This window comes from Naegleria fowleri (genome assembly GCF_008403515.1).
Source record: "Naegleria fowleri strain ATCC 30894 chromosome Unknown tig35, whole genome shotgun sequence".
Classification (NCBI taxonomy): Eukaryota; Heterolobosea; class Eutetramitea; order Acrasida; family Naegleriidae; genus Naegleria; species Naegleria fowleri.
This window is the reverse complement of record NW_025407967.1, coordinates 603,940-623,671: the sequence shown is the minus strand read 5'-3', so window position 1 is coordinate 623,671 and position 19,732 is coordinate 603,940. Positions and strand designations below refer to the sequence as shown.

Here is a 19,732-nt window from a genome sequence, read left to right as displayed (position 1 = left end):
CAATATTTACAAAAAAATTCACACACACGTTCCCGGTGTGAATTCACCATTGTTGGAATATTCCAATAATATATGCATTTTCTCAATGCATCTCATCCTCCAACACATCTTCCACATCCTGCACCTTCTCCTCTACCAACACCATCTGCTTCTCAGCCAAACGTCGATAAATTCCATTCGGAATTTGAATCAACTCTGCGTGTGTTCCCTTCTCTTTCATCACACCCTTGACCATGACACAAATCACATCCAAATGGATCACTGTGATCAAACGATGAGCAATACAAATCGTGGTGCGTCCTTTCATTAAGGTATCTAAAGCGGCCTGAACGAGAGCCTCCGATTCCGTATCGAGTGCACTTGTGGCTTCATCCAACAGTAAAATCTTGGGATCTTGCAAGAGTGCCCTCGCAATGGCAATTCTCTGTTTCTGACCTCCCGAAAGTGACACTCCCTTCTCTCCCAATAGGGTGTCATACTTGTCAGGGAGATCCATAATAAAGGAATGAGCATTGGCCAACTTGGCCGCTTGTTCAATCGCTTCCTGAGTGGTGTTTTCCAAACCAACAGCATAGGCGATATTATATCTAATTGTTCCAGAGAACAAGACAGGTTCCTGACCGACCAAGCCAATCTGTCGATGAAGCCAAAAGGGATCCATTTGTTCGAGATCGACTCCATCCAAGAGGATTTGTCCTTTCACGGGGTGATAGAAACGTTCTAAAAGACACACAATGGTCGATTTGCCTGAACCGGAAGGCCCAACCAATGCCACTTGTTGTCCCTGTTTGATTTCGAGATTGAATCCTTGCATGACCAATGTATGAGGACGAGAGGGATATGCAAAATCAATATCTTTCAACACAATCTCTCCTTTCACACTTTCTGGTTTCAAACCTCCCATAAAAGGAATGGCAGATTCTCTCAACACGACCTTTAAAAATGTCGTTTCACTCACATAGGCCTTTCCATAATGAGGAAAGAACGTTGCAGCTCGAGTAATGGAAATCACTCCCAAACAAAGCATTCCAAAAACCTTAAAAATTGATCCCAAAGTGGAAGTTCCTTCAGCCACTTGATTTCCACCATACCAAAAACCCAAGTCAACAAGGCAGCTCCTCCATAAGCACAAGCATGAGAAAGACCTTTAAAAATACCTTTCGTATTAATCTTGAACAAATCGAGTTTGAATCTCTCAATTTCTTTACATTCACCTGCCATGGAACGAATGGTTTTGATGCAAGAGGCAATTTCATTGGAAACTGCAGCGGAGTGTTCAGTTAATCTGTTGATTTGTCTGGTGATGACGGTGGAAATGGTGGACATGGTCATGTAATTGCAAAAAGTGAGAGGTGAAGTGGAGACTTGAAAAGTACAAATTTTGATAATTCCATAAATGGTAATTGAAGAATTTTAAATAAAATTAAATATTAAAAAATGATGACTTCATTCACTTACCCAAAATTAATGACATTCTCCAATTGACAGTCATGGCCAAAATAAATCCAACCACAAATTGAATAATTTCTTGAAAAAAGAGAAACAATTCATAGGTGTAAACGTCTTGAATTTTCGGAATATCTACCAATTTTCGATAAATTTTCGTAACCACAATTCAAATCCATTCATTCAATTTCACAAATCCGTACACGAGATTTGCACGTAATTCGAATCCATCTCCAATATTACATGAAAAAACCTCAACAACAAAAAACTCACCTTCACTCAACACCACAGTTAAAGCTCCAATCTTTTTGATATCAAAGAAACTCATTTCCTGTTTGACCAATGCTGTCAAAAAAGCTTCTCTCATGGCAGTTCCAAGTCTTGCATGGGCCACTTGTAGACAAAAATGTTGAATTCCAAAAGCAGCCATTCCACAAAATGTCATGATTGTGAATTTGATGGCAGTTTCAGCAACGGCCTCTTTGGATTGTTCAACAGTTGCTGTTTTTGCATTCAAAAAGAATGCATCAATGAGGTCACCTGTGTGGTTTTTCAATGATGATTACAAAATCATTGAATTCATTAAGTTTTGTTTTCATGGATTTTCAAAAAGTACACATACCAAGAATGTATTGACAAACCACTGGAATTAATCCATAAGCACATGCACAAAAAGCACCAATTACAACAATAATCATATTCCATCCAAATATTTGAATCATTTTGAAATGTGACCAAAACGAGATATTTGGTTCTCTTTCATCCTTAATGACTTGTTCTTCTTCTTTCGTGGCAACTGATTCTTGTCGTCTTTTAAATAAACGTCTTCTCGAGTGTGGAGTCGACTGCACTGCCTTGAGATTTGCATTCAAAGAGGTCGTTTGAACTGGTTGTTGGAAGGGAGTTGCTGTCAGCAGTTGCCAAGGATGTCATTTCAAATGTTTTTTTTATGATTCTGCAGAAATGCATTGTCATTTGAACTATTTATACTAATCTTGAAAAGAATCATCAGCACACCTCATTCCTCGCAACAAGAGGATGATGACGATATTAAATATTTGGGGAAATAATTGCAATGACATGTGTGTTCGGTGAATATGTATATTGTTCGAAACTCTTGGTATGATTCTCGGTGCATGATCATATTTCTAAATTAAGAGAGTTGGTAATGTCCTTGTGCTAAATGGTGAACAGAATGCATGATGGTTTGCTATGGAAAACACTGATTATCTATCTTGGGAACATTTACCATTAAAATCAGACGAAAGTAGATTCGAATTGTGCTGACCTGATTCCGAATTGTCTAGATCCATTCCGAAGAAGATTGTCCATAATGTTCCGTCCGTTTTCACCACTTGGTCATGTGGCTGATTTGACAATCTGTTCAATCATGACAAAGGGAGCAGCAGCTCTATAAGAAGGTAAAGGTTGATTAAGAGAAGTCCCAACTCGGGCGTTTATTCTCATAAATATTATTATTACTACTCATAAAACCCTAAATAGAGGGATGTAAAAGCGTCAAAAACATTTGTCTGAAAAGAGTCATCCGTATGCCATATTCTTTACTTTTGTTCTGGGTTCTTCTTTCCCTTGTTGGCAAAGTAGAGACCAGCAAGGACGTACCAAGAGAAGAAGTAAATGATAGCCTGATAGTTTGATATATTAAATTATTATCCAATTCCAATCCATCATCATAACGATTTTCGAATGGTTCAAATAATATTTGTCATCATCCGATTTGTTATATGTAAATTTTCATAATAAGAATATTTTTCATCGGCCGCACGGTTATCATCATCCACCACAATAATAATAACAAAATCATAATCGCAACAACAAACAACAACATCAATAAATGATTCAAAGGGTTAAAATTTTCCAATCAGTTTCTTGCCAACAAGATCTTGATGATTAGTACATACATATTCCTTCTTTCCTTGATCAGCCCAATATCTTGCTGGGGTGTATGGATTCAAATACTTGGTGTATTTAGCAAGAGGAGAATTAGATAAAGCCTTGGCGAGATTAGAGACGACTTCCTTTGCACCCATTTTTGTGGTCAACTAATTTTTTTTACAATACGAGAGGCCAGCATCATCCTCCTTTGAAGAAGATGCTGTTTGTTGTGGATTCTCTTGTTGTTTCTGATGTTTTCAATTCTGTAAGGAGAGCCAGAAAGAGCCGTTCCTCATGAGTGAGAGAGAATTAATGAGCGAAAGGGTATATTCGGAATATCAAATTGCTGGACTGCGCACTTCAAAAAATATTTTAATCAGACCATCAACAACAGCGTTTCTTGGAATATAAAACAGAAAGCATCGGTTCTCGACTCACACAACATCCATAGCAACTAACACACTGTTGTTGCAAAACAGAAAAGAGAAATATTGAGCCAGACTCAATATTGTTGTTTTTGGAATTTTACTCAAACTTACGTATTGTTACACCACAAACAACAGAAAAATTCATTGGACCTCATGATGAATAACAATAATCACACTCCTTCATCGGATTTTAATTTTACGACAATGATGATGTCGTCTAGAAATGATACTCCTTCATCACCAACAAGTGATTTTCTCCCTCAAGATGAAACTCCATCCACAACATCCTCGTTTTTAAATAATCATCATCAACAACATCAGAATCATCAACAACAGGATGATGATCGAAGTGAACAGACCTTCCTTGAAGATGACCACAACTCTCATATTCACTCTCATCACCCTTCCAACGAAAATTCTGATGATGATGAGAGCAATTTCTATTTTGATGAAGAAATGAGCGAAGAAGCCAAAGCCAAATTGATACAAAAACACAAGGAAATGAAAGTCAAGAGGGGCAGAAAGATCAAGTATGAAAACTCAATTTGCTTGGAATGTGAAGAGGACGGGCATAAATCGCAGGGAGGCATTTGGTGTTATGAGGTTGATCATCACAAAAACAACAAGAGAGCTCCAAAGTATGTGAATTGTGATGAATGTCACAAATTAGTGTCAGGACCAAAGTATACTCGCCATCTCAATAAGTGTGCTCCATCAGGAGCAAGTACTGTCACTTCCAACACCAACCAAACATCATCCACCGCTCTTTCTTCACCAGGAGTTCGACAAGGAATGAATACTAATGTTATTCCTGTCTCAGGTGCTGTTGTCCGTTTGGCCTATGATGGTGGTACAATTTCTTCCAATTCCAATCCTCATGACAACAATCAAAACATTGAAAACCAATCCAACTCCTCATCTCTAACAATGAGCAGTTTAAATAATCAGACATCTCCCCGTGTCATCATTGGCAGTCAGCCAGTCAATCAACTCCATCAAAATCAAATGCCAAACAATCAAAACAACAACACACAAGGAATGATGAATACTTCCGCTCCAACGTTTGTCATTATGCCAAATCCTGCTACTACGAACTCCAATAACAACAATGCCTTTATTCAACAACTACAACAAGGAAATAATGCCAATTTCATGCTGAATAACACCAACATGATGGCAATGATTAACGGAATTGGTCTGCAACAACAGTCATCACCTCATTCACCTAAGAGTCCAGGAGGATCAAGTACCTCCCTACCAACCATCGTACTACCACAACAACATAGTTCTGCTCTTCAACAGCAACAACTCATCAATGTGATGAATAGGTTGAGCCCACAAAACAATTATCCAACATCACCGAATCAACTTGTACAAATAGCTCCAGGAACGTTTGGAATGCAGTCAATCAACACACCAAATTATATCATTAATAACAATGGTGCCAACCCTGTGCACTCTCCTCAACACATCATTATCACAAGTCCAAACAACACTAGCTCATCACCTGGAGGAAGACCGCTAGACAACAATGCTGCCAACCAAACAAGGGCCATGACAAGACTATCTCCATCACTTCTTGTTTCTGGTCCGGTATCCCCAGGACAACAACAACAATTCACAAAAATTATTATTCCTAATGCTCCTCCTACCTCTCCTCATCAGCAACCACAACAAGGAATGTTCCAACAATTCTTACCAATAGATCAACACCAACAACAAAATTTCTTGTCAACCTCTTCGTTTACTACAAACACTTCTCGTCTTTCTCCATCCTATCAACAAGCTCTTTCTCCAAATCAAGCTTCATGGTCTGGATATGACTCCTCACCTGGGCTTTCCCCTGGTAATCAGTCTAATAGCGCCGCACAGAAGAAACGAAAAAGAAACAGTTCGAATGCAGGATCTAGTCAACCATCAGGTAGCTCTACTGTTCCTTCTGAAGGAGACTATGTTGAAATTAGAGATGATTTACTGAAAAAAATTAACGATGAGAATGACGACAATGTTTACTCTCTAAGACTTTATAATGAAACAACCAAGCAGTATACTGTATTGATGTCGACTGTACATAAACCAGTCAAACAACTTTGCTCTAGTAAGAAGAGAAAGAAGCTCAACCAAATTTTAGCACCTGTTCTTGCCAAATTCGGAGTAGATGCTGAAACATTGGTTCAAATTAAGGAAGTAAGATCGTTAATTAAGAATAACAAGAAGCCATCCTCATTCAACAACACGAATGACAATGATTCTGAGGATTCGGATGAACAACGAACTCAAAATGATGTACCAATTCATCATCATCAACAACAACAACAAATGCTTTCACAAATTGTACAGCCCCAACAAACAATGATGGGAATGTTGAACGATCTAGGAGCAACGGATATACCTCAATTACCTTCAGAAAAAGACTTTACTTATGAAGTTCCAGATTTTAACATAACACAGCACAATTTTCTGAACTCACTTTCTGATCCCCAACAGCAACAACCCAACAATGAATAAAGATGATATTCTTGGAGCTTACTCGAAAATTCTTCGAAATAAAAATGATGACAGAGGAAAAAGCCACCACACACTTTATCCACACGGATTCCATCATGATGGAAGGAACAGTGGCCATCAAATTAGGAGGAAGCACAACCACAGTTAAAGATTCACTGCATTGCTTAAATCATGAAAATATTGAATGGATGTCACAACAAATAGCCGAACTTTACCACAAATTTCACACAAAATTAATTATTGTACATGGTGCTGGAAGCTTTGGTCATTTTGAATATGCAGAAGTGAAGAACATTCTTCAATCAGAAGAATTTAAAAATTCAGAACATAATCCAAAATCAGAAATTATTCAAAGACTCCAAATGAAAATTGCAGAAACACGATTTTACGTTCAGCAATTAAATAAGGAAATTGTTCACCGTTTAATTTTAAAAAAGATTCCAGCCATGAGTGTTTCACCATTTGATTGTGGAGGTTTTATGAATGATAGTGAAGCAACAAAACGAATTGAAGGATTGGTGGAAATGAGATATGTTCCAGTGATACATGGAGATTTACAATTTAACACAACAGAGCGTAGTTTCAAGGTGATATCAGGAGACACGATTATGGAAGAGTTATCTTGTTTAGGATTGACCACAAGATCAATATTTGTGACAGATGTTTTTGGTGTTTATTTAAACTGTCCATCAAAGGAGTCACAATTTAATGAGATTTCAGCCACTAGAGGTCTGATCAAGAAAATTAGACTATTTTCAAATAATGAGTCAACTTGCACATATGAATTGGACATGTACGAAAATTCATGCACACCATCAGAAATTACGACAGAGCTACGACATCAACATGATGTCACGGGAGGATTTGAAAAAAAGCTCTCCTCTGCATTTGCAATAGCAAGAAGAGGTCATCAGGTCTATATTGTAAAGGCAGGTACAAATAACCTTGAAACAGCAGTACTCAAGAAGCATGTGGCGTGTGGAAATTTGTCAACATTTCAATTCTTAGGCACTGAAATTTCATCTGATGTATGAACTTATAAATATCGAGGTTTTTGAGGCTTCAAATGTTTTTCATCATCATCCAAAATTTTTCTTGTTCTTCTAATTTCCTTTGTTTCACCTTTTTTAATTTTCTTTGGTTTTGGCTTCATAGAAGTGAATAATCGCTCTTCCAAATGACGAGGGTCGGTCCTTCTATTGTTACCAATTTCATAGGTTTTAACATAGCTTGGTGGAGGTTCATCAATATCTGTGTCCTTAATGTTCATGTGTTTAATTATATGAGCATCCATATTATTTAAAAATCTTAAATTAGCTTCCGCTTCTAAAAGAGCACGAGATTTTTTCTTTTTCTTCTTTGGAGGCTCTGTTACTTTCGAAATCTTTTGGTTCAATTCTTTGTACTTTTGTACCTTTTCCATTAGTTGGTTTCGTTTTTTTGATATTTTTTGTTTTTGTCTTTCTGCATGAGTTTTAACTTGATTTAATGAGTCTTTACAATTCTCATGGTTTTCATTTGGATTGTTTTTGGTTGCTGTGTTTGTTACATCAGGCTCATCCTTGACAATAGTATTTTCAAATTCCGAATTATCTTTTCGTAAATATCGGAAACATGGACTAAATGCTCTTACACTCCAAAAACCATATGGTTGAAAATTAATGGTATCCATTCTCGTACTCTTCATGATGGTGCACAAAACATTTCTTGATGAGCAACAACGAGCTGAAACAAAGCATCCAAATATCGATTTGAACATTTTTTTATAGATGAGAAAAAATAGCCTTGAAACCGAAATTGCAAGGAGACTCCTTTCAAAGAGCCTCCACCATCACTTGGAATTGACAAGAAAATTATTTTCAACAGAAATGAAAGGTACTCGATCATCCCTGATTATTAGATTTCCTGAAGATGGAATGGGTGGGAGGAGAAAGTGTTTTCAAGTTCTGAATCATGAGAATGATCATAATGGTCATATCCGTATCGGAGAGCTGAAACGAAAATTGTATAATCTCATCGGATTGGCCTATAATCACAAGGAATTAGATTTCAGTTTATGCATGGATGGTAAATGTATTTCAATGAGAAACGAAAATGAACATTTGCAATTAGGAGAACACGAAACTCATGTAGCCGATTTAAAAATACAACTAAAGGGAGGAGGAAATAATCCATCAATACAAGCAACAAGTTCAAGAGATGTAAATAGTATTCAAGCAAAGAAAGTTTTAATAGAACAACCAGTTGACAGATATATTTCGGAGGAAGTGAGAAAGCGAATTGTGTTTGATCCAGAAAAAGATGCCCCTTCTACAAGTTGTTTTAGAATTCCATTTCATGAATATAATGGATCAAAGTGGCAACCAGTAAGCTATGAAAAATTACATCAATCTAGCAATACTGTTCAAGAATTGAAAATAGTAACATATAATGTTTGGTTTGATTTACTAGAACGAGAGGCGAGAATGTTAGAAATTGTCAAAATTTGTCAAAGTGCAAATGCTGATATTATTTGTTTGCAAGAAGTCACACGTGGTTCTTTAGAGATAATAACAAAACAACCATGGATTAGAGATAATTTTTATATTTCTGATTCATTAGAAAATGGAGGAGCAACTGTCAGCCCGTATGGAGTATCGATTTTTGTGAAAAAGAATTTACCAGTTGTAAAGTTATTCCTTAACGAGCTACCAACTCGAATGTTTCGATCAGCTCTTAGCTTGGAATTGAAGGTAGACGATCAAATTCTTTGCTTTTCAACAATTCACTTGGAATCATTAGATAACCAACCACTCAGAGCTCAGCAAATGTATTTAATATCTACCTTTTTGAAACTGTACAATACTGCTTTTTTGTGTGGAGATTTTAATTTTGATTCAGAAGAAAATTATCACAAAGACATCACACCTCTCGAAAACGAGAATTTAGAGAATTTTTATCCTGATTTCATAGATATTTGGAAAGAACTCAAGTATCCTGTGCATGACATGGGGAAAACATTTATTGGGGATCATAGTAGACTGGATCGAATGATTTTGAAGAGCTCCATCTTTGAGCCTGTGGATATAACCATGTTAGGAACCACACCATTCAAAGAAGTGAACGGAAGAGTCATTTATCCCTCCGATCACAATGGATTACTAACCACTCTTCGACCAAAGAAGTGAGTCGGTGACAAAACGCAAACTCTTACCATCCTAATACTAGTTATCAACAAGAAAGCTATTGAATGACAAAACAAATCCAAACAGTTTTAATTATCATCTCCGTTTACCATCATCATTTAAAGAACAGCCACCTTAGCAACAAAAACTGGAGAGTTCGTTGGAAGATGATGCAAAATCATTGCAAAAGGTCTATCCAACACAAAAGTCTTATCTCCATCGTTCTCCTTTGTTTCATTCGTTGTAGCTGTTTCAGGTGTTAATTCACCTTCCACAGTTCCTAACTCACTGATTTCCATAATACATTTGTGGAAGAGTTCATCCAAGACCCATCCAGATTCAGATGGTTTGGCATCTTGTGGAGTTTCTTCAACAGTTGTTGGTGTCGTTGCAACAGGTTCAGTAGTGGAATTCGTGGTGGTCTTTGGTTTCTTTGGAACTTTGACCTTCTTTGGGAAGAGCGAAGGAAGAGAGAATGGCTTTTCCTTTAAAATCGATGAAAGTTTCACCTTACTTTCAATTCTGAATTTTGGAATGGATACTCTCTTGAGTGATTGAGGTGTAGTTGGGAATGAACAGGAGAGACATCCAGAATTCAATTTACGAGTAATGAATCGATTGAATCTTTCCTCACTGTCTCCATGCAAACTCACTTGATCTTTTGTGACTGCAAAAATCATGGCAAAATCTTGTGAATGATACTTCATGGAAATCCAATGGAAATTTCTAAATTCACCATACTCTTCCACTACATCCATCTTATTCATCATATCCACTTCCACATTCTCAATCACATCTTCATCGTTTGGAGAAATAGTTCTGAAAAATTCGATCGATGTTTGATTGAGATCGAATGGTTTTTCCCACTTTCCAAAATAAAAAGCAGTATCTGCAAAAATAGCTTGTGTGGTATTTTTCAAAAAACCAGTTCCAATCAGAGGTGAAGTAGTCTCTCCATTCTTCTCTGAGATGAAATTATTAATGAATTCTCTTGATTGTTCAACATTTGAGAAATTCACACTTTTCACATACAAAGATAGAGATTTAAAAGGAGTCTTTTCGATGAATGGCTCCGATGCAAACAATGCATGAGTCAATACCAATTTTGGAAACATTTCAGAAGAGGTACTACCAGAAGCACCGCCAACATCTTTCGAACTAGTTTCAATCGCTTGTAAAACTTTGTTCAAATTTCCAATACCAATCTTATTCAAGAGAGTATTCAATTCTTGCTTTTTTTGTGCTCCCAATTCATTTGGTTCTTCAGTCGCTGCTTGTAAGAGAATGGACAAGGATTGTGAAAGGGAGAGTGGAGAGAACATCATGTTTCTAAAATGATCATTGATGGAATTGGTAATCAATTGATTCATGAGTTGTCCAGCAAATTGAGTGGCGGATTTGCTAATATCGATAGCTTGTTGATCACTTGGTGTATTTAACACAGGAATGTTTCCTAGAGGAGAGGAGGAGGAAGATGTCAATGGATCGGTGTTGACGAGCTTTACGTCATCGTCTTGGCATTTGACATGAGTTGTTGTGATGGCAATCATCATCATCGTGATGAGGATGAAAGCACCCACAAGAGTACTTTTAGATGTCGAGAACATTTTTTTACTTTCAAAAGATGTCATCGAGGAATCAACACATGTCCGAAAAAGGCAATGACCCATGTCAGTGAAGAATTAGTTTTTCTTTACCAAATTGAAGTTTCATGTTCGCTGAATCACAATTATATATCAAAGTGTTCATACAATTAACTTTGTTTCGTGTTGTGAAATGAAAATACAATGTTTTGAATATTTAAATGGAAAATTTACAAAAAAATGATCATCACAAAACAACAAGATAATGATAACCTACACGGAGTAATTCTTTTTGATCCATCTTCCTCATCATCATCAACCAAGAAAATTAAACAAGAAGGAGCAACAGTAGCATCATCAACCAAGGTTCTGTTTGTACCCACTACTTCTCATGAAAAGAGAGAATTAAAACGATTGAAATTAATGTTTGAAGAGTGGTATCGGGAAAATGTTGGTCCAATCAAGTCTGATGATGTAAATACCACAACAACAGCAACAACAAAGGCTGTTCAAGAAGAGGATGTGGAGAACGACGAAGAGGAGGCACTTTCTTCAGATTCCGAGTCCGATGAAGACAACACCACACCTTCAAAGGCTGACATCAAATCAATGAAACCAAGAAACAACTCTACGACAACATCATCAACACCAACTAGGAAAAGTGATCGTCAATTGAAAAACACGTCAAAGCTAAAAATCTCTGTACAACAACTCATCGAGGAGGGTCATTTACATGATGGAGAAACTTTGTATTTCAATGGATTTAAAAACGAACTTTCTTTCAAAATTGATAAAGAGAAGGGAATAATATGGAAAGATGATTCATTTTCTTATTTGAAACCGTTTTACTTGAGATTAAAGGAAGACTTTGGACAAAAGAAAACATGTAATCCTTGGAATACGTTTTATGCATTAAGAGATGGACAACGTATTTTACTAAGAAAATTTAGAGATGCAATGTTGAAAAGCATTGATTCAAATTATCGGTCCAAAGAGAAAAGTCCAGAAAAGAAAAAAAGAAAGAGAAATTCCTTTGTGAAAGTTTCTATTTATGACATGGTTGAAAAAGGACTGCTCAAGAATGGTGACGCAATATACCTTGTCGATGGCAACACTGCCTACCACGCCAATATTGTTGAGGGCAAATATATTGGATATACGGATGGAAAAGGAAAATTACACAAATTCGAGACAACCAATTCATTTAAATCATTCCTAGGAACAAACGGAGGTAGTTGGAACAAGTAAGTACATTCCTTCAGTATTTATGTAAATGAACCAAATTTCTTTTTCATTATGATAGAACTTTTGTAACAGGGTCAGGAGGAAACGGAAAGCCAGATAAGTCGTTCCAAGACCTTCGAGACATGTATTTAAAAAGTGAATCTAAGCACTAAAAGATCAATTTGAACCTTTATTCGATCCGTCAAATAATCCCAACCACCTTATTCACACGAATAGAAATTCATCTTTTCTCATGGGCCGCGGTTTCACCTTTTCACCACTGAGAAACCTTTTTTCACGTTCACTTGAATGGATTCTTTTCGGTCATTCTCTCTTTTTTGGTTCAAACAGGCGCAGCAAAATCCTTCACAACGTTTAAAAATTGTTGGTTTGGAGAATCTTTCCGCTCAACAACAACTTTCAAAAAAAACAACAGCAACGAATTCTCCGTGCTCCCACCTGGTGAGAGAGAGAAAGTGTATTGACACTACGACGAGTCGCGGCGTGTTGTGTGTGTGGTTTGGGTGGCATCACGTGTATTCAATACTAGAGTCGTGTTTACTTTTTATTCTTTTCGTTTTTTGTCATCAATTTTGCATCCTCTTCGTTTTTCAATTTTGTCTCTTTTTCCGAGTCTTTTTTCCTTTGCGGCCTTTTTGTAATTATTATTATTCCTACCAAATACTACCATCTCTTTTGATATCATCCAGACATGACCGTTTGCCAATCTCCTGACAACAATTCTACCACCTTTCAAAATTCTAAAAAAAGAGCACCTTCATTGCGAGTGTCTCTGAGCTCACCAAGACAACATCCTAATTACAATGACAATACTAGTGCCATCTCAGGAAATCACTTTTCTGGACTTCTTTCAAAGGAAGCCGTAGAATACATTTTTACGGACTGGCTAAATTCAACGAGCTACAAACCCTAAAATACAATGCTTTGAACTGTCACATTTTGGATACTTTCTCGAGTGGCTTACACTAACTTCCCTAACGTCAAAAGCAATAATGATATTTCATTCGAATTGGATTCATAAATTTCATCCTTAATTGTTACATTTATTACACTTTCTTGATATCGATTAATTCCAAGATATCGTCAATAGACATTTGCTTGTTGGAAATGACAACGTCCATGATGGAGAGTAGTTGTTTGATTGGAATTTTGTCACCAACGTTTTCAATGAGCGAGTCCACAAGCTTGTCACACTTTTCATTGTCTCTAGCAAAGAGGTCATTAGTTTTAAGCACTCCCTTGATATTCTCTGCTCCTGTGACTGATGGGACAGTGAGAACTCGGTCAAATTGTTCCACCAAATCCAAGGATTCCAACGAAGGGAGCGTACTAGTCGTTCCAATAATTAATAATTTTCGGTCTGCTGGAGGATTTCTCTTCAAAAAGGTCATTAGAGTTTGAAGCATCATATTAGAAAAACGAGGTCCTACTCTAACTAGTTGAATTAAACGTTCAATATTATCCAACACAACAATACTCTTGTCAGACTTGTATGCATCAAGAAAAGCTTCAGCAACATGTTGACACATGGCAAACTCATCCATTCCAACCATAGAATTGGGAGAAACAACTCGTACATATGGAAAGTGAGAAACGAGAGCAAGATGAGCAGCCAAAGCAGTCTTTCCACAAAACTTTTTACCTTCCAACAAAATACTTGTCAAGAAGGTATTCTCTCCTTGATCGACTTGCTTCAAAATTAAATTACATTTTTCATAAAGTTTTTCAAATTCAGCTCCATATCTTATAATTCCTTTTCCCATATAGGATTTCAAATCATCAACTCCAAATGATGGTTTCTTAACTTCGCTCAAAGCCCTATTAAAATCATCCATTGTTACTTGGATTTGAGAACTGAACTCCTTGACATTCTTTGCCACAACTTTCTTATTCTTCAAATCTATTCCTCTATTCATAGCAAATGATCGTGCTGAATTGACCAAACCCATTATATCAGAACCAGTAAAGTTCTTGGTTCTATCTACAATACTTTGAAAATCAACATCGCTAGAGAGGAAGTGGTTTTTAGCAAGAGCAGATGTGTGAATTTTCAGAATTTGCATTCTTCCTTCCTCGTTGGGAAGACCAATCTCAATTTGAACTTCAAATCTACCTGGTCTTAACATTGCTGGATCCAATAAATCCAATCGATTGGTCATTCCAATCACTAATACATTTGGTGTTGATTCGACACCGTCCATCATGGTCAATAATTGATTCACAACACCATCTCGAACTCCAGTGTTATCAGACATACTGCCTCGCTTCCTACAAATCGAGTCAATTTCATCAATAATAATAAGATGCAACTCTGCATTCTTTCCTCTATCTTTGTAATCCGCAATAGCCTCAGCAAATAAATCTCGAATTCTTTTTTCTGAAGAACCCACCAGACCACTGAAGATTTCAGGTCCATTCACTACTTCCTTTGTTCTACAGTTCAAAACTTGACCAATTTGTTTGGCAATTAACGATTTTCCTGTTCCAGGTGGACCATATAGAATCAAACCTTTCACATGCTTTACACCCATCATTTCGGCAACGTCAGGAGGATACGCTCGAGAGCAGAAGGCTCGTCTGAAAATGGTGTTCAATTGTTTATCTAAACCTCCAATACCCAGTGTTTCAAAGGTAAATTCTGAATTGAAAATGTCATGCATTTGGTCGGCGTCCTCTTCTTCTTCTGTTAAAGATTCTTCCATCAGTGTCATGACCTTACCACCATTATTGCTATGATTATTCAAATTGTCATTCAGAGCTGAAGATAATGAGACAGAGGAAGAACTTTTTGAATCGTGTTTTGGTATTTGATTAATATCATATGGAAGATTGGTTAATTTCATCACCTTATTTTCTTTAGCAGTCGTGACATAAATAACATTACTGTTTTCGTCATCACAGATCAAAACATTCTTTTGAGAGGTATATACAATTTTAGCTGCAATAATTTCTCCATGATAGACCAATGCCAGTGATTGACCTCTCTGAAGAATATGACCTCCATAACATTTTCTCAAGAGTGGAATGAGATTTGACACATTGACGATTTTCTTCTCCACTGTATTTTCATTCAAAAAGCGAAGTTCAAAAACTATAGAAGAGATGGCCGAAGATGAAGTGGAAAAGCTCTTCTTTTCGGAATAGCCTTCACAGGTACAATCTTGACCTACTTCAATACCTGCATGTTGCCTCATAAATTTGTTGAGACAAATGGTGCCTTTAGCAACACTTGGAAAAGAGGCATACTTGGTAATGAGTCTACCACATTGGATCCAAGGACATTTCGCTTGCTCAAATTGAGCACAATCATCGGGATGAAGATAGGCAAGATTAGAAAATTGTAAATATCGCTCTGGAGTATTGGCAATTTTGAGAATTATGGATGTCATCTTGATAAAAGTTGAAGATTTAATGAGCTGATGATGATCGATTTCAGGTCAATTTTTTGTTGTCCTGATCAGAACTACTCTGTCTCTTTTCTTCCGAAAATAAATGAACTTTCTGAAGAGCTGGAACAACAATTCCTCAAGAGGTTGTGATGAGTAAATATATTTTTAGATTGTTGTGTGCCACGTCTAAAAATGTTTCAACGTTCAACTCTTACGAAATCATGATACGTTGAAAATGCAGAAAACCCCAATGACAAATAAAGATAACCTCCTCAATGTGCTAGGACGAGAGGATACGTTTTGAGCATTCGGGAAAAGCAACAGTCCATCAGGTTCAACCAAGAATGCAGTGAAGAGATTCTCTTTTATTTTTTTATCAAAAAATGAGCCAACAGCAGAAGGAGGCTATTGCCGCACAAGAAATGCCTCTCTCGGATGGCGAAGAAGAAATAACAACGAGGACGGAAACAATGAGCAACAGTGCCTACAACAACAACAACAATACTTCCACAAATGGCAGCGTTGGAGATCAAAAATCAAAGCAACAAAAGAAAAAGAATAAAAAGAGGAAACGAAAAAAGACAATCATATTACCACCTGGATTAAAGCAATATGAGAGAGGAAATCAAGTGCCAAACAGTGTTGATGATCAACAGGAAGATGTTTTTGTTCAAAGAGATGTAATTAAAGAACTTGAATCAAAATCATCGGGTTCCGATTTTCTCAATGAGTTTAAACGTATTTTCGAACGATTTGGAGCAACGAAGGATTTTATTAATTCTAAGCCCGCACCAGAGGAAGCTGAGGAACCTCCTAAGAAAGAAAAAGATTTGTTTGAATTGAGTAGTGAGGAAGAAGAAACTCAACAAGATCAAGAGGCCGAAGAAGATGACGAAAATGAAGCCGATTACGATCCAGTTTCTCTCATTGCCAACAAGCGTGGTAAAAACAAGAACAAACTCAAGAAAAAGAAGAAACGTAAATATAAGTTCACGGTTTCTCAACTAAAGCAATTGGCAAGAAAACCAGATGTAGTGGATGTTCATGATATCACTGCTCCCGATCCTGAACTGCTGGTGTACTTGAAATCTTATAGAAACTCTGTTCCTGTTCCATCTCATTGGCTCCAAAAGAGAAAATATCTTCAAGGTAAAAGAGGATATGTAAAACCACCTTTCAAACTTCCAGACTTTATTGCAAAAACTGGAATTACAAAGATGAGAGAGGCGTATCAAGAAAAAGAAAAAGAAAAATCCATTAAACAAAAGATGAGAGAAAGAGTCAGACCAAAACTAGGAAAAATGGATATTGACTATCAAGTACTAAGAGATGCTTTTTACAAGCATCAAACAAAACCAGAAAATATCACTATTCATGGAGATTTGTATTATGAGGGCAAGGAATTTGAACAACGTAGAAAATATATCAACAAATATAAGCCTGGAAAACCACTTTCTGAGAAATTGAGACTTGCATTGGGTATGCCAGTAAATGCACCGCCTCCATGGCTCATTAAGATGCAGGAACATGGACCGCCTCCATCATATCCCAATTTAAGAATACCGGGTTTGAATGCACCAATTCCTGAAGGAGCTAGTTATGGTTATCATCCGGGTGGATGGGGACGATTACCTGTCGATCACATGAACAGACCTCTCTATAACAAGTTCTTCGGTGCCAATTCTGTTGAGCCTGAGGATAAACAGGATGAATCTAAATCGAAATCATTATGGGGAGAAGATGTCATCGATGACATGCAAGAAGAGGAGCCAGAAGAAGAACCTGCTGAAGAAATTAGAGAAGGAGTTGACTCTGATGAAGAAATACAAGCAGCAGTGACGGAAAAAGAGGAAGAAGAGGAAGAACCTAGCTCTATTATATCTGTGAGTGGACTTGTGACACCCAAGCCCATAGATTATCCACAAAAATCCATCACTCCTGTTGCGGCAGCTCCTCTGAAGACTCCTGATGCAATCAATTTAAGAAAAGATGCGAGGAAAACAAACGATACAGAACCAAAGTTGTTGTACAGAGTGCTGGAAGAAGAAAAAAGAGAAATTGGAGCCAATGAATATATGGGCTCATCTACCAAATACAAAATACCACCAACCACTGGTGGATCAAACATGCCACCACCAATCCAAGAGTCGGCAGATGACAAGAAACGAAAACGGAAAGAAGGCTCGGGATCTCAAAAGAAGTTTAAGTTTTAACTTTTCTTGTACGTATGCAACTTGTTGCTCTTTTGTTATCTTCTTAATTATTTCACAATACCGTTACAATAATACCTCTTCTTTGATAACAATTAAATTCATTATTTAACTTATTTACAATATTTTCATTTTCAACGCTAATGTTGCGGAGGTTTCGAGCTTCGAGTGTCTTTAATTCCTTTTGCTTCATTTTCAAAACCCATCCTTTTCAATTTTGTGAGAATTTCATCCAAAGATTGTCGTGTTTGCACCATCGTTTGTAATCGTCTGTCAATTTGATGAATTCTTATGTTTTCACCACCATTTTCAAAATATATTTCCAAAACATCCAATTTGATAAAAACAATCACTTTCGAAACCTACTGTACAGAAATATCAGTGGTTGAATTTGAAATCTCATTAATTTGATCTCCGAAGGTCGAAATAATCGGATCATATTTAGTCACCATCGCTCGTGTGCACGATGAAATATATTCATCTTGTTTTGATCCTTCCAACAAGGAAATACACACCCGACTTGTTTCATCTGCAATTTTCCCCGATCGATCATGAAGTAATTGTTTCACTTCTTGGAAACTCATTTTTTTTATAAATTTCTTTTGTAGCGCCCAATATTGTTGATCTTTTCTTGTCAAGCAGACAAGAACTAATGCTAAAAGGAACCGTCTAAATTCAGTCAATTTCTTCTCTTGAGATTGAGTAAACTCATCCATGGTTTTTTAAATACTCGTTGCAAAACCACAACAACCACCACTGTCATGACCTTCTTCTATGAATTCAACAAAAAAAATGAGTCAACAGTTGACGAACGATACATCCACCATCATCATTCGCTCCGAAGAATCACACGAAGAAGAGGACTACTCTGGTTTGTTTGAATCGGACATGTTTCAAGTGGATGAAAACTATTTCAGAAAACCAAGACCAGCTCGTATTGAAGTTTTTAATATTGAAAATAGTGATTTTCAAGTCAAGGTCCGACTGTTGGGTATGTATCTATTCATTCATTGGAAGGATTTAAACGTTTTTTCATCATCGGAATGAACACTTTATATTCATAGGTGATCATATTTTGTGGGGCAATTATTTATGGAATGCCTCTAAATGTTTATCACAACATTTCTATGAAAATCAACATTTAATTAAGGATAAGACAGTGGTAGAGTTGGGAGCTGCAGGTGGATTGCCAAGTTTGACGTGTGGAAAATTAGGTGCTAAAAAAGTGGTCATTACAGATATTGGACATGAAGATTTAATTGATAATTTAAAGAAGAATGTGGAATTGAATTTTGGAGAGAATTGTCAACATGTGGAAGTGCGACCACATGCTTGGGGAGAACGATTGGAGGAAACATTTGGAATTGGAGAAAATAAGGAAACATTTGATGTCATTATTTTGAGTGATTTACTTTTTAATCATATTTGTCATCATCAATTGTTGGACAGTTGTGAATATTTGTCTCATCCAAACACAATGATTTATGTGAGCTATACGTAAGTGTTAATGTTGTTTGGTAGATATGAGTCACAGTTATTTCAATCAACAACATTTTCTTAACGTTAGCCATCATCGCCCTTGGTTAATTAAGGAAGATTTAAAACTCTTTGTTTTGGCCAAAGAAAGACACTTTTTGGTGGAGCACTATTTCGACAAGAAGTATCCACCCATGTTTGAGAATGATCCTGGTGATGTGGAAGAAAGGTCCACTGTGCATGTGCAAATCATGAAACCACCTCAAGCACGACAAGGTAATCACGAAAATTAAAATATTTAAATGACTTCTTGTAGCTCAATAATTTTTTCTTTCAACACCATCACTACAACATAAACGTGTTCAGAGGTGGTATTGAGAAAAAAAA

At 36.7% G+C, this 19,732-nt stretch overlaps 12 protein-coding genes across 12 annotated transcripts; 6 read left to right on the top strand and 6 right to left on the bottom strand.

Annotated features, from left to right (window-relative positions):
* Positions 1 to 82: 82 nt before the first annotated feature.
* FDP41_003937 (uncharacterized protein) lies at positions 83 to 2,168 on the bottom strand (the record flags this gene model as incomplete). Its single annotated transcript, XM_044707296.1, has 5 exons — positions 83 to 1,074; positions 1,158 to 1,364; positions 1,459 to 1,581; positions 1,720 to 1,986; positions 2,069 to 2,168. The coding sequence occupies 5 exons, from the start codon at positions 2,166 to 2,168 to the stop codon at positions 83 to 85; spliced, it is 1,689 nt and encodes a 562-aa protein (XP_044561997.1).
* An 840-nt stretch (positions 2,169 to 3,008) lies between these two features.
* Positions 3,009 to 3,497, bottom strand: FDP41_003936 (uncharacterized protein; the record flags this gene model as incomplete). Its single annotated transcript, XM_044707295.1, has 2 exons — positions 3,009 to 3,092; positions 3,369 to 3,497. 2 exons carry the CDS (start codon positions 3,495 to 3,497, stop codon positions 3,009 to 3,011), a joined length of 213 nt encoding a protein of 70 aa, XP_044561996.1.
* Positions 3,498 to 3,926: 429 nt separating this feature from the next.
* FDP41_003935 (uncharacterized protein) lies at positions 3,927 to 6,278 on the top strand (the record flags this gene model as incomplete). Its single annotated transcript, XM_044707294.1, has 1 exon — positions 3,927 to 6,278. The coding sequence occupies one exon, from the start codon at positions 3,927 to 3,929 to the stop codon at positions 6,276 to 6,278; it is 2,352 nt and encodes a 783-aa protein (XP_044561995.1).
* A 47-nt stretch (positions 6,279 to 6,325) lies between these two features.
* Positions 6,326 to 7,312, top strand: FDP41_003934 (uncharacterized protein; the record flags this gene model as incomplete). The annotated part of the gene is made up of 1 exon (XM_044707293.1): positions 6,326 to 7,312. The coding sequence occupies one exon, from the start codon at positions 6,326 to 6,328 to the stop codon at positions 7,310 to 7,312; it is 987 nt and encodes a 328-aa protein (XP_044561994.1).
* Positions 7,313 to 7,314: 2 nt separating this feature from the next.
* Positions 7,315 to 8,037, bottom strand: FDP41_003933 (uncharacterized protein; the record flags this gene model as incomplete). The annotated part of the gene is made up of 1 exon (XM_044707292.1): positions 7,315 to 8,037. One exon carries the CDS (start codon positions 8,035 to 8,037, stop codon positions 7,315 to 7,317), a length of 723 nt encoding a protein of 240 aa, XP_044561993.1.
* Positions 8,038 to 8,146: 109 nt separating this feature from the next.
* Positions 8,147 to 9,445, top strand: FDP41_003932 (uncharacterized protein; the record flags this gene model as incomplete). The annotated part of the gene is made up of 1 exon (XM_044707291.1): positions 8,147 to 9,445. The coding sequence occupies one exon, from the start codon at positions 8,147 to 8,149 to the stop codon at positions 9,443 to 9,445; it is 1,299 nt and encodes a 432-aa protein (XP_044561992.1).
* Positions 9,446 to 9,561: 116 nt separating this feature from the next.
* FDP41_003931 (uncharacterized protein) lies at positions 9,562 to 11,049 on the bottom strand (the record flags this gene model as incomplete). Its single annotated transcript, XM_044707290.1, has 1 exon — positions 9,562 to 11,049. The coding sequence occupies one exon, from the start codon at positions 11,047 to 11,049 to the stop codon at positions 9,562 to 9,564; it is 1,488 nt and encodes a 495-aa protein (XP_044561991.1).
* Positions 11,050 to 11,265: 216 nt separating this feature from the next.
* FDP41_003930 (uncharacterized protein) lies at positions 11,266 to 12,422 on the top strand (the record flags this gene model as incomplete). The annotated part of the gene is made up of 2 exons (XM_044707289.1): positions 11,266 to 12,269; positions 12,329 to 12,422. 2 exons carry the CDS (start codon positions 11,266 to 11,268, stop codon positions 12,420 to 12,422), a joined length of 1,098 nt encoding a protein of 365 aa, XP_044561990.1.
* Positions 12,423 to 13,316: 894 nt separating this feature from the next.
* On the bottom strand, positions 13,317 to 15,659 carry FDP41_003929 (uncharacterized protein; the record flags this gene model as incomplete). The annotated part of the gene is made up of 1 exon (XM_044707287.1): positions 13,317 to 15,659. One exon carries the CDS (start codon positions 15,657 to 15,659, stop codon positions 13,317 to 13,319), a length of 2,343 nt encoding a protein of 780 aa, XP_044561989.1.
* A 383-nt stretch (positions 15,660 to 16,042) lies between these two features.
* On the top strand, positions 16,043 to 17,872 carry FDP41_003928 (uncharacterized protein; the record flags this gene model as incomplete). The annotated part of the gene is made up of 1 exon (XM_044707286.1): positions 16,043 to 17,872. The coding sequence occupies one exon, from the start codon at positions 16,043 to 16,045 to the stop codon at positions 17,870 to 17,872; it is 1,830 nt and encodes a 609-aa protein (XP_044561988.1).
* Positions 17,873 to 18,009: 137 nt separating this feature from the next.
* Positions 18,010 to 18,585, bottom strand: FDP41_003927 (uncharacterized protein; the record flags this gene model as incomplete). Its single annotated transcript, XM_044707285.1, has 2 exons — positions 18,010 to 18,157; positions 18,236 to 18,585. 2 exons carry the CDS (start codon positions 18,583 to 18,585, stop codon positions 18,010 to 18,012), a joined length of 498 nt encoding a protein of 165 aa, XP_044561987.1.
* A 76-nt stretch (positions 18,586 to 18,661) lies between these two features.
* On the top strand, positions 18,662 to 19,638 carry FDP41_003926 (uncharacterized protein; the record flags this gene model as incomplete). Its single annotated transcript, XM_044707284.1, has 3 exons — positions 18,662 to 18,860; positions 18,934 to 19,366; positions 19,437 to 19,638. 3 exons carry the CDS (start codon positions 18,662 to 18,664, stop codon positions 19,636 to 19,638), a joined length of 834 nt encoding a protein of 277 aa, XP_044561986.1.
* Positions 19,639 to 19,732: the final 94 nt, after the last annotated feature.